A 12,845-nucleotide genomic window follows, 5' to 3' on the forward strand; every position below is an offset into this window, starting at 1 on the left:
TCCACAAAGGCTTTGGCATCTGCCAAGTCAACATAGGGAATAAGAATAGGCTATTTGGCCCTTTCGTCCAGGAGGTCCAGACCTTGTCGTGAGGAACCTTTTTGGAGGCTTGCATGCCTCCATGACCTGGAGAGCTATGTTGGCTGGAGTCTGGGCTTTGTGCTTTGGCTCTTGGTAGGGTCACCCATGGCAAGCAGGTCAAAGGGTAGAGGGCAGACTAAGAGTGGTCCACTGGTCCTCCAGGTTCAGGGGTTCGGCTCAGGGCCAAAAAGCCTGACTGGTAAAACAAAATTGTTATGGAAACAGCAATGAAGACTCCTTCTACATCTGTGTGTGATGGTATTCCTGAGTCTCCACCCGGGACTTGCATGACTGACAGTAATGAAAATGAAAACTGAGATACTGACATGATGAAGGAAGCCCTGAACAGCACCAGAGATGGAGGACCTTCATTGCTGCCTTAAACGCCAGCCACGTAACAGGCAAAGAAAAAAATTCAGCCCTTCGAGCATGCACTGCCATTCAATATGATCAAGGTTGATCTTGTTTCTGTCTCCTGTTCCCTGATGTCTTTTCAAGACATTCATCTGCTTCCTGCTTTAATATATTCAGCACCACAGCCTCTGCAGTCACGTGGTGTGAAATTCCACACGTTATCACCCTGTGCAGACCCATGTGGTGTGAAATCCCATACGTTACTACCCGTGTTGTCCTTATCCTGACACTAACATCCCATTCCAAATCAAAACTAACCCATTCTTATCCATAGGGAATATTCCCTGTATCTTGTCAAAACTTAGCAGTATCTTATAAACTATAAGGGGATGCCTCTCTTTGATCTAAACTGAAGTTCATGCTGAACTGGTCAACCCAGTCTCTCCTCATGCAAAACCCCTGCCACATCACCAAATTTCTAAGTCCAAATTCTTTTACTACCAAAACCCATGTTTTCACTTAACATAACCCTCTGGTTAGGAAGGTAAACCTAGTTTCATGTGCCTTGTAAATCATCCTGCTCACTTCCCTCCTATCTAACAACATGAAGTACATGCACCAGTTTTCCTTTCCTTCTCTCTCACATCTTTTGCCTTTTATATCCAACTTTCCTTCTCCAGTGTGGAAGGTACCCACAGTCCAGAGGGTGACAAGGACCCTCATAACTCTCGTAACCAGGTTGGATCCTTAGAGTGTGCAGCTTGCGTGTTCTGGCAGCCACTACATTCCCTTCGCTTCTCTGGTTTCCTTTTAAATGCCTACAGTGTGCTAGTTGCTAGGTTACTCGGCCACTGTACATTATTCCCAAGGGTTCAGTATGAAAGAGAGAGTGGAAACAGAGGATGGGATTACTCAGTGAGTTGGCACAGGACAGGGCAGCACAGCCAGCACAATGTTTTACAGTACAGACAATCCAGGTTCAATCCCCCACCACTGTCTGTACGTTCTCCCCGTGACTGCATGCTTTCCTCCAGGTGCTCCAGCTTCCTCCCACAGTCCAAAGGCCTACGGGTCGGTAGGTTAATTGGTCATTGTAAATTGTCCAGTGATTAGGTTAGGGTTAAATTGGGGGTTACTGGGAGAGGAGCGGAAGTGACGACACTATTGTTTCTATCTGAGGTATCATAATAGCCCTTCCTTTTCTTTTCCTTAGTTTTCTTTTAGTTTGGGTAGATCAGTTTTTTTTTTTAAAAAGGGGATGTATATTTTTTTCTTCCGTTTTTTTTAAACAATATTTTTGTATTTTATGTATACTCTTTATATATTTTATTGTTAATTTGTGAGATTTTGGGAGGTTTACTAACTATGTGTTACCTGACGGTATACTTTTATAATATAATTATTAATTAATACAATCCCAATTGCTCTGTACTTTTTTGTAATGTGTATGATGTTGAAACTAATAAAAAGATTGAAAAAGAAAAAGAAATTGGGGGTTACTGAGCAGTGCAGCTCGAAGGGCCAGAAGGACCTGTTGTGCACTGTATCTCAATCAGTCAATAAAAGATTCATGGCAGACTGAATGGCCCCATTCTGTAGAAGAAAATATAAAAATGAAATATGAAAGGTGGTCTTCTACTAAAGTCCTGGTCCTGTCATTTTAAAATACAATATACTTCCTTCCTCCTCACAACTCTGAAAACAAAAATCTACCGGAGAATAATCTGAATTGGGGCCACAAGGTCTTTTGAATGGACAAATGTAATCATAAAGCTGCAGCAAACTGCACAAAATGTTGGAGGAACTCTGCAATTCTGGCAGTATCTATGGAGGGGAATAAAGAGTTGACATTTCAAGTGAAGACCCTTCTTGGTAACTCTTTATTCCACTTCTCAGAAGCTGCCTGACCTGCCGAGTTCCTTCAGCATCTTTTACATGCCAGCATCTGCAGAATCTGTCGAGGCAGCAACCTAGTGGACAACTACAGAACTTTCCAGTGCTGGCAAAATCAAAACACAGCAATCACTCTGGTAGGTACCTGGACTTCTAGTAGCTTGCTCCAGTTGGGTCTGAGGAAGAAGAGGATTCCATCCTTGGCTCCTGGTAGTTGGATGTTGTTGATCAGCAGGATCATTAAGATGAGGTATGGAAAAATGGCTGTAAAATACACAACCTAGGAAGATAGAGGATAGAATAGATTGGTTCTAACCTGATTCACAACAGGGTCCTACATAAATGATAAAAACACTTAATGTCCTTTTACATTCATCATCATGTGCTGTGTCGTATGACATAGGCAATCACGGTCACATGACCATGGTGGTTTTTGGCAAATTTTTCTACAGAAGTGGTTTGCCATTTAATATTCTAGAATATTTGGGGACTGTACAATTCAAAGAGTAAAAAAATGCGCAACTTTCTACCTGGAAAGCAGGAAGTTTTTCCACATTCAGTGAGTGCAAGTGGTGGCTTATTTCCCCACTCAGTGAACTTCATAGTAATGATTTGTAATGGAATCTCAAAGACACCAAGAACTGTTATTCAGGAAAAGCCTAATTTTTTAGTTCTAACATAAATGATCAAGGATCAGCTTTATTTGTCATATACATTTACAGGTATTACAGGTACTGCTGTGGTGTGTTGAAGCACCATGGAACAAAAAAAAACATCATTATCATTATGTGCTGTGTCGCAATACATGGGTGATCACAGTCTCAGGACCATGATTGTTCTTGGCAAAGTTTTCTACAGAAGTGGTTTGCCATTGCCTTCTTCTGGGCAGTGTCTTTACAAGATGGGTGATCCCAGCCATTATCAATACTCTTCAGAGATTGTCTGCCTGCGTCAGTGGTCACATAACAAGGACTTGTGATATGTACCAGCTGCTCATACGACCATCCACCACCTGCTCCCGTGGCTTCACACGATCCTAATCGGAGTGGGGGTGGGGGGCTGAGCAGGTGCCACACCTTGCCTGAGGGTGACCTGCAGGCTAGTAGAGGGAAGGAGCACCTTACACCTCCTTTGGTAGAGACGTATCTCCACCCTGCCACCCAACAACAGCAACATTCCAATTGTAAAGAATAAATAATTATATAAAAATAAAGTGAGAAGGATGGGTATGGAATAAAATGTGTATAAATACCAGCAAGTATATACAGTGTAAACAGCATTACACTGAGTGGTTTAAAGTGATTGAGGTAACTGATAAAGGAGGGTGGGGGAGCCACCTAGAATATTTGATCAGATTAACTACCTTTTCAGATGGGTGTGAGGTTTTTGTTTTAATAGCCTGATAGCGCTCCCCCGAGGGGAGCTTTTGGGGAAAGCACTTTGCCGGTTGGGTAGAATGGGTAATGATCTCTCCTGACTGCATCGTTGTCCTGGAGGCATTCAAGTCTGACAGCGATGGCAGAATGCAGTCCTGACAGTTTGCTGAAGTTTTCGTATGTTGCAAGAAGATGCTGCACCAAACCAGACAGTAATGGCTGGCCCGTTGACAATATTTACCTCTGCGCTACTTAAGCCCTTGTTTATATAACGGAGATAAAACAGAATTGCTGGTCACACAGTAGTCAAATTAAACGTGGAATGATAGCCTTTCATCCGGCGTTCAAATAAAGGATCAATACCTTCTGTGAAGTATTCACTTGCAAGCTTTTAAGTTGAAACAGTTCCCTTCCCTTTTGCCCTTTCTCACCTTTCCCGTTGATTTCACTCCTTTGAATATACAGAAGTAAACAATGATCCAGGACACGAGCAGAAGGCCAAACAAGCTCCAGCGGATGCTGCCAATCTCTTCAATCCCATTACTCATCTCCAGCAATCTGTAACTGTTTAAAAAGTGAACGTGTGGAACTTTTAGTTACTTCTGTGGCATTCACTTTAACATTTAACAGCATATTTATTTTTCAGGACGTTGTGATGAACTGCCCTATCACAGAGACAGAATAGGAAGGTGTGTCACACTTCACACACAATAAATACCATCTAGGAAATACATGCCAGTACTTTAGGAGATACAGTGGAATTCTGCCATACACAACCTTAAGAGTTTGATGACAAAACATCTTAACCCCACTAACCTCCGTGGCCTTCAGCATCCTGATAACGAGGCTCAAAGCACGCTTCTGATACAAACACCTTATCTTCTGCCTGGAGATCTTGTAGCCTAGAGGATTCACTATTGAATTCTCCTACTTTAGATCATTCCCTCCCATACCTTGGGTGGTAGGGTGTAGGGTGCATATACGTCTCTACCAAAGGAGGTGTAAGGCACTGCTTCCCTCTGCTAGCCTGCAGGCACCCTTGGACAAGGTGTAGCACCTGTTTTGCGCCCCCCCCCCCCCGCCACCCTGGTCAATGTCACGTGAAGCCATGGGAGCAGGTGGTGGATGGTCGTTATCACAAGTCCTGGTTATGTGACCACTGACAACAGCAGAGAATCTCTGGAGAGTACTGATAATGGCTGGGGTCACCTGGCTTGGAATGGCACTGCCTAGAAGGCAGCAATGGCAAACAACTTCTGTAGAAAAATTTGCCAAGAACAATCAAGGTCACGGAAAGACCATGATCACCCACTTTATATAACAACAGCACATAATGATGATGTCATTCAACAAGGCACAATGATGATGATGCTCTCATTCTGTCTGTGACAGAACTGCCCATTTCTGTCGGCATCTATCACTGCTCCTGACTCAGCCTTTCTGAATCCTTGCCTACTGGACACATCTCATAGTAATACACAAGAGACAGAAGCAAAACCTGTTTCCAAAGGCAAAACCAACCCATTCGGTGTCCTCCTTGTAGGTCAGCGGTCCCCAACCACCGGGCCGCAAAGCATGTGCTACCGGGCCGCGAGGAAACAATATGATTTGGCGATATGAGTCAGCTGCACCTTTCCTCATTCCCTGTCACGCCCACTGTTGAGCCATTATGCACGCGAGGCCATTACCCGCACGTCATCCATGTCAGCGCGGGAAGGAGATCAACTCCTCGAGCTTTCAAATGACAGCGGGTTGAAAAGTATGTTTGACATAACATCTCTGCCGGCATTCTGGATCAAAGTCAAGTCTAAATATCCTGAGACAGCCATGAAAGCACTGAAAACGTTGCTTCCATTTCCAACATACCTCTGCAATGAATGCGACCAAAACTAAATTGCAGAATAGACTGGACATAAGGAACCTCCTTCGAGTATCGCTGTCTCCCATCACCCCTCGATGGGACCGTCTTGTTGCAGGGAAACAAGCCCAGGGCTCCACTGATTCAGCGAGATTGGTGTGTTGCAATGATTTTATATGTTCATACGGGGAAAATATGTGCTGTGTGTTTAATATCCAAACGTTACTTAAAATGTTATGATGCTATTGACTTACTTATATAATCATATAACAATTACAGCACGGAAACAGGCCATCTCGGCCCTTCTAGTCTGTGCCGAACGCTACTCTCACCTAGTCCAACTGACCTGCGCTCAGCCCATAACCCTCCATTCCTTTCCTGTCCATATACCTATCCAATTTTTCTTTAAATGATAATATCGAATCTGCCTCTACCACTTCTACTGGAAGTTCGTTCAACACTTACTTCAAGCTCCCCTGTTCTCCCCTGATAATTGACTTATCGCTATATTAATGTGAGGAAAATATGCACTGTGTTTAATATTAAATTTGTTAGATAAACCCTTTTAAAAACAAAATTGAGTGTATTAGCCACTTATCACCTAGATTCTGGTTGTGATTAACACCACCCCCCCGAACAGAATCGCCAAAAACGATTTGTAGAAACACGCAAATCACGCATGCGCACTGGTGCCCGCGCAAGGCTTCATGATCATTGTAATCTCTAGGTAAACATATTTGACTGCTACTCTTGTCTGTTGGCAACCCTACACCGTCCCCCACCCCCCTGGGTCAGCCGGTCCGCAAGAATATTGTCAATATGAAACCGGTCCGCAGTGCAAAAAAGGTTGGGGACCCCTGCTGTAGGTTATATACTGTTTATGCTAATTCCTCTCACACCTTCTCTGCAACTGAAAACTATTTCCCAGTCATGAGAAGAATGCGAGACCGGAAATATTTACACTGTTCTTCCTTCCACAGACGTGGCCTGATCTGCTAAGAGCTTCCAACATTTTCCATTTTAACTCAGATGTTGCCCATCTGCCTGGGATGTGCATTGGATTACTAATTTAATTGGTTTGGCACAACACCGCAGGCTGAAGGGCCTGTTCCTGTGCCATGTTCTATGATGGTTCTGGGCCTGTACTCATTCGAGTTTAGATGAGGAGGGGAATCTCATTAAAACCTATCAAATATTGTAAGGCCTGCATAAAGTGGATGTGGAAAGGAGAAGCCAGTATCTGTGGGTTTGAGTTATATGAAGTCCATTTATCTTTGGTTTGGAGTGTATTGAATTTAGAATCCTATAGCCTTGAATGCAGAAATGTAGAAACTTGGAAAGGATGTTTCCTACTGTGGGGGAGTCTAGGACCAGAGAGCACAGCCTCAAAATACAAAGGTGTCCACCCAACATGGCGTTACCCTGAAGGTGGGTGTTTCAGATTGAAACCTTGAGGGGCAAAGGTAGGGTGGAGGCACACTGTCTTTTTCATAGGATTGGGGAATCAAGAACAAGAGGGAGTAGATTGAAGGTGAGAGGGCAAAATTTTAAATGAGCACGTGAGGGACAACTTCCACACGGAGGATGGCGTGTAGTCACGAGAATGAAAGGGTCATCATCTGAGTGGTGATTGAAAGCTTGGGGCCTGTACTCGCTGGTAGTCCGAAGAATTTGGTGGGGGGGAATCTCATTGAAACCTATCAAATGTGAAAGGCCGAGATTAAGTGGATATGGTGTGGATATTTCCTTTCATTGGGGAGTCTAGGACCAGAGGGCACAGCCTCAAAACAGCAATATCTCCATTTAGAACGGAGATGTAGAGAATTTCTTTAGACAGACAGACATACTTTATTGATCCCGAGGGAAATTGGATTTCGTTACAGTTGCACCAACCAACCAAGAATAGAGTATAAATTAGCCATAAAGTAGAGAATTTGTAGAATTCATTGCCACAGGTAGCTGTGGAGGCCAAGTCATTGGGTATATTTAAAGCGGAGGTTGATAGGTCGTTGATTAGTAAAGGTGTCAAAGGTTACGGGGAGAAGGCAGGAGAATGGGGCCGAGCAGGAAAATAAATCAGCCATGGTCAAACGGTGCAGCGATCTCGAGGGGCCAAATGGACTAACCCTGTTTCTATTTCACATGAGCTGTGGGGGGTGAGACCCAAGGAGAAAATACACATTCAAAAGGATGCATCCTTATGGCCATATCAAAGGAGTTTCTTTCCGCAGTGGAAAATTACTTCTGGAGATAATTTCTTTGCGTTGTAGAAAGACAATGAACAGGCACAACAAGTAATATTGATAATATCCGACAGGGGGACTGGATTATAGGGACAGGCAAGTTTTCACAAATATGGAAAGTGGAATATCTATGGAATGAGCTGCCAGAGAAAGGTACAATTTATTTATTTGAGATACAGTGTGGAATAGGCTTTTCTGGCCCTGCGAGCCGCATCACCCAATCCCCCAACTTAATCCTGCCCTATTCATGGGACAATTTACAATTAACCTACCAACCAGTAGGTCCTTGGACCGTGGGAGGGAATCTACACTATCACGGAGAGAACGTACAAACTCCTTACAGGCAATGGCAGGCATTGAACCTGGGTCGCCTGTACTGTAAACCATCATGCTAACCACTATGCTACAGTGCAACCCCCAGCTTACAGGAAACACACGGTCAGGGACACAGATAGGAAAGGTTTAGAGCAGGGCTTCTCAACACTTTTTATGCCACGGACCCCTACCATCAACTGAGTGGACCCCGAATTGGGATCCCCGAGTTTAAAGGGATATGGGCCAATGCTCGCAAATGGGACTAGCTTAAGTGGCACAGATTAAGTTAGACTGAAGGTTAAGCAATAGCAGGGGCAATGAGCTGGTACAATTACCAAAGAGTAACCAGACAGATCATAGGTGGCACTGTAACTGTCCAGAGTATTTGCAAATAACTTAACATGGAATAGAAAGTCCCATGTCCAAATTTGCAAATCACACAATTATAATAAATTTTAAAGTTATTAAAAGATTACACAACTGACCAAAACAGATCTCAATGCAGGTAAAAGTAGGATATCCACTTTGGATTTGAAACAATCAGAATCAGGTTTAATATCACCGGCATATGTCATGAAATTCATTGTTATGCAGCAGCAGTACATTGCAATACATAAAAAATAAATTTGCTGTAATTTAGTTTTTATTATATATATTAAACCAGTTAAATTAAATAAGTAAAAAGAGAAAAAAAAGTAGTGAGGTAGTATTCATGGCAGAGGGAAAGAAGCTGTTCCTGAATCGTTAAGCCTGGAAGGAAACTACTCTGTCCAAGTGCCCATGTACATTAATCATTGAAATAAAAAAAACTTTTCCCTTTTTATTGCGCTTTAGTGCCCTGTACTGTTTAAAGTCCTCACATGTGGTCTTACCAGGGTGATTGGTAGGTGTGATGCCTAGTGTTCAGGACAAATCCACACTGGCATTCTATTAGCCTTTCTGATTATTAAGCATCAAGCACAGAAAATAATCAATGTAGGCAGGAATATAATGGTTCAGAAAATAAAGTTCCTGTTGATCCTAGGTTAATTGTTAACTTTAAATTGGAGACTGATAACCAATAAAACAGATATATGGATACAGGTCACAAAGCTATAACAACTTCACTGAATAACGGAAGTGCGGAGGTCTAAATTCTTCATGTCTCTTTCTATGCTTCTGCAATGGGGTTTGCAACCAGGGGTCTATGGACCCCTTGCTAATGGTATTGGTCCATGGCATAAAAAGAGTTGGGAACCCCTGTTCTACAGGAAGCTTGTACATCTACAACTTGCATGTGTGTATCCAATGCAAAATAGTCATCAAGATGTCAGATTCATGGAGCAAAACTGCATGGGTACAATCCCCCTGGCCCACCAAGTTCTTGCCGAACTTGGTGAGAACGCAGCTAGTCATGGAAGTGGGAAATCGTACTGGAGATTTGCCATTCCAGAACCTTACGAACATCCACAATGCTATTCTTAGAAGTCAAGTGTTATGAAGAAGACAGATAGAAGGAAGAAAAACAATTAGAGAAACAGAACCATTGGTGATGTCCTGATTTGGGGGAAAACAACACTGCAGGCTTGTAAAAAAGGAAATATCTCCAAACAACATTGAGACTAATGCTGGTGCCTTGGCGTCACACATTTGGGTAGGGTGAATGAAAAGAAAAGAAAGTTGAAGCAAGGGTCACTCCCATGTTGGATATTTATTCAGCAGGTACATTTTAGAGAAAGACAGACTCATAACTGGAACTGCATATTTTACAATATCCAAACGGTTCATTTTTTCCCCTATTTTGACATTTCCGTGTTGTACTTACTCAAAAAATTGTTGACTGGCTGATTTGAGGTAGGTGGCATTCCCAGGAAATCCACTGGAGCAATTTTCCACCACGTTCCATGTATTGTTGCAGCTTTGCCAGGGCAGTGTTGACCGAAAGGAGTTGAAGAGGTAGTACAGAGCCCAGGTGATAATAACATTGTAATAAGTACAGAGCAAGAATGAAATGACAACTGTCGCCACGCCGACACCTGCACAATATTAGAGAGAAGGTCATTAACAGAAGAATGGTACGATGAACACTTGTGCCCCTGGCTGAGTCACGGTGAGCTTGAAGTTCCAATACGAAGCCTTGCTCATGGATGAAAACCAACTTCATTAACCATATGAGGACTGTGTGGCTCTCCTCCCCCTTTTCCACCCATGGCAGACGATGAAAGGGGATAAAATAATTTAGATGATACTTTTGAAGTGTCTATTTGGTCTTCTCTTCTCTCATGCCCAACTGCCCTTGCCCAAAGGCAATTGGTTCAGAGGTTTTCTACTGAAAGGAAGTGGGTAATTGTAAATTTTAGTGAGTCTAATTCAAGTTATCATCATCATCATCATCGAGTGAATGCTACGGATAGGTTCAACTGCACTGTGCTTTCAGATCAATTCCAATCCTCAAAACTTGGCTCATTTGGATCACAAAACAGACACTAGATTATCTCACATATTCAGCCACATCTAATGAACCTGTTTTGTACATTAGGTAGCAAAACGGTCCAGAGACGGTCAAGTGCCAAATGAAGCATCCATAGATAGGTGTCACTAGTAAATGAAGACAAATATATGCAGAACTCAAATTCATCATGCACAACCCTCAACACATCAATCAAATCTGTCTTAATCCTGTTTCACTGTAGCATGTTCTTCCAAAGCAACACATACACACACAAAATGCTGGAGGAACTCAACAGGTCAGGCAGCATCTATGGATGGGGAATAAACAGTTGCCGTTTTGAGCCGAGATCCTTCATCAGGACTGGAAAGGAAGGGGAGTGTGGGGGGGGGTGGGGGGAGAGCCAGCCAAATGGAATGGTGGGGGGTGGGGAAGGTGGATATATGTTTGAGAAGTTGGAGAGCAGCAGAGATGACAGTGGGGAGTAGTGAGAGTGGGTCTCACTGAAGAGAAGATTTAAATTTCTTCAGAGAAGACATCCCTCAAAGAGAATCTTCTCTTTAACGCGAGTTCAGTGAGACCCCCTCTCGCTGCTGCTTACTGTGATCCCTGCTGCTTTCTGACTCCTTGACCATGTATCCACCTTTCTATTCTGGCATCTTTCCCCGCAGCCCCCCCCTTCCTTTCCAGTCCTGAAGAAGGGTTTCAGTTCGAAATGTCTATTGCTTATTCATTTCCATAGATGCTGCCTGACCTGCCAAGTTCCTCCAGCACTTTGTGCTGCTTTGGATTTCCAGCATCTGCAGAATTTCTCTTGTTTATAATGTTTCTCCATGGGCTTTTCTTCTATAACTATGACATTGTTTATGAGACATTCTGATGAGAGACCAGAATTCTGGGATTCTTCCTGGCCACAAACACATCAAGAACAGAGCTCCCCTCCACATCAGAATGGATTCTGTATTGGGCAGCAAGTGCAAGGGAATACAATCTCCAGGACTTTCTCAACATTGGAGGGCACGAGGTTGGGATGCGCTACCACTGCCCTCTACAAGCTACAATGTAAGTGGTCAGATCTAGAGGTTCAATAACATGCTGGACTCCGAGAACGAAGATGCTCTTGGAAACTTCCCCTCCTGTAGTTCACTTACTCAACCACTGTTTTTCCATACATAACTTAGACCGGGGTTTCTCAACCTCTATGTCGTGGACCCTATCATTAACTGAATGGTCCATGGACCTCAGGTTGGAAACCTCTGAGCTAGAGGCAGGGTCACAGATTTGTAAGACTGATTAGCTGTGTCACATTGGTCCCTCATTGTCAGTTGTACAAGACCCTCTATTCTCTTCTGCACTCTTCACCAAGCAAACGTTCATGGAAATGCAGTAGTGATTCATTTATGGCAGGTCCTGCTTTTGGGTTTGAATTCTTAAACCAGTTCCTTTGAGCCTACCAGATGTAGCAGTAATGCCACACTGCATGGAGAGAATTGCTTGTCAGGGAACATGACCTCATTTCAGTGACACATACCACTACTGAAAAAGGACAACATCTACAATAGGTAGGTCAGGAAGGTTTCAAATTGGTTATTACTCTGTTTTAAGCAAACTCTAGCAGCAACAACCTCAAGGTTTTAGCTGGAAGAGCCTACGCTAATTTTAACTCCCACATAATAAAGGGATGAAGGATAAAGGAATGCCGATACACTTCCGAGATAGCACAGCAGAAATGAGTAACAATGAGAGACAGTCAATACCAACAAACCTCCAATTTAATTCAGGTCGTTGGTTCTTCCATCAGCTCTAATGGAAGATAAAAGAGTGGCCAATTTTTTTATTTCCATTGATTGGTTGGGTTCTGCTTCACATTTCTTAACAAGAGCATCTTGCTGTCATTACTACATCAGCGGAGATATGATCGTTTAGACTGCTTACAGAACAATCCATGAGCTGACCACAAGGGCCCTTACAATGTACAGCCTCCTGGGGTTGTTCAGCATCAGGCATTCAAACCCAGCGAGACGGTCCGTCTTTACCTGGCATCTTTGTGGTCCTCGGCGTCAGAATCCCAAGTCACAACTAAATTAGCAAGTTCTTTGAGATATAGCTTCGACAGAAGTTTTCCCATGTGATGGCCTTCTTCCAGTCTTGAACATAGAACACATTTGGTAAGATATTATCACTATCATGTCATATTTCCTACAACCCAGGAGACCAGATGGACCATCAAGTCCATGCAGTCTCCCACTCATTTCTACGTATCTCACTCCCTCTTACATGTTAATTACTGACCACTA

The 12,845-nt window shown here is 43.2% G+C and overlaps 1 protein-coding gene across 4 annotated transcripts in view; it reads right to left on the reverse strand.

Moving 5' to 3' along the window:
* LOC140190947 (sodium- and chloride-dependent GABA transporter 1) overlaps positions 1 to 12,845 on the reverse strand; it is a 99,125-nt gene that overhangs the window by 47,160 nt on the left and 39,120 nt on the right. For all 4 annotated transcript variants that reach the window (XM_072247942.1, XM_072247941.1, XM_072247943.1 and 1 more), the window contains 3 exons: positions 9,925 to 10,135; positions 4,136 to 4,268; positions 2,474 to 2,608 (listed from right to left, as the gene is read on the reverse strand). In XM_072247942.1, coding sequence (XP_072104043.1) covers positions 2,474 to 2,608; positions 4,136 to 4,268; positions 9,925 to 10,135 — 479 coding nt within the window. The remainder of the gene's footprint in view (positions 1 to 2,473; positions 2,609 to 4,135; positions 4,269 to 9,924; positions 10,136 to 12,845) is intronic.

The sequence above is a fragment of the Mobula birostris genome, chromosome 31, assembly GCF_030028105.1.
Source record: "Mobula birostris isolate sMobBir1 chromosome 31, sMobBir1.hap1, whole genome shotgun sequence".
Taxonomy (NCBI): Eukaryota; Metazoa; Chordata; class Chondrichthyes; order Myliobatiformes; family Myliobatidae; genus Mobula; species Mobula birostris.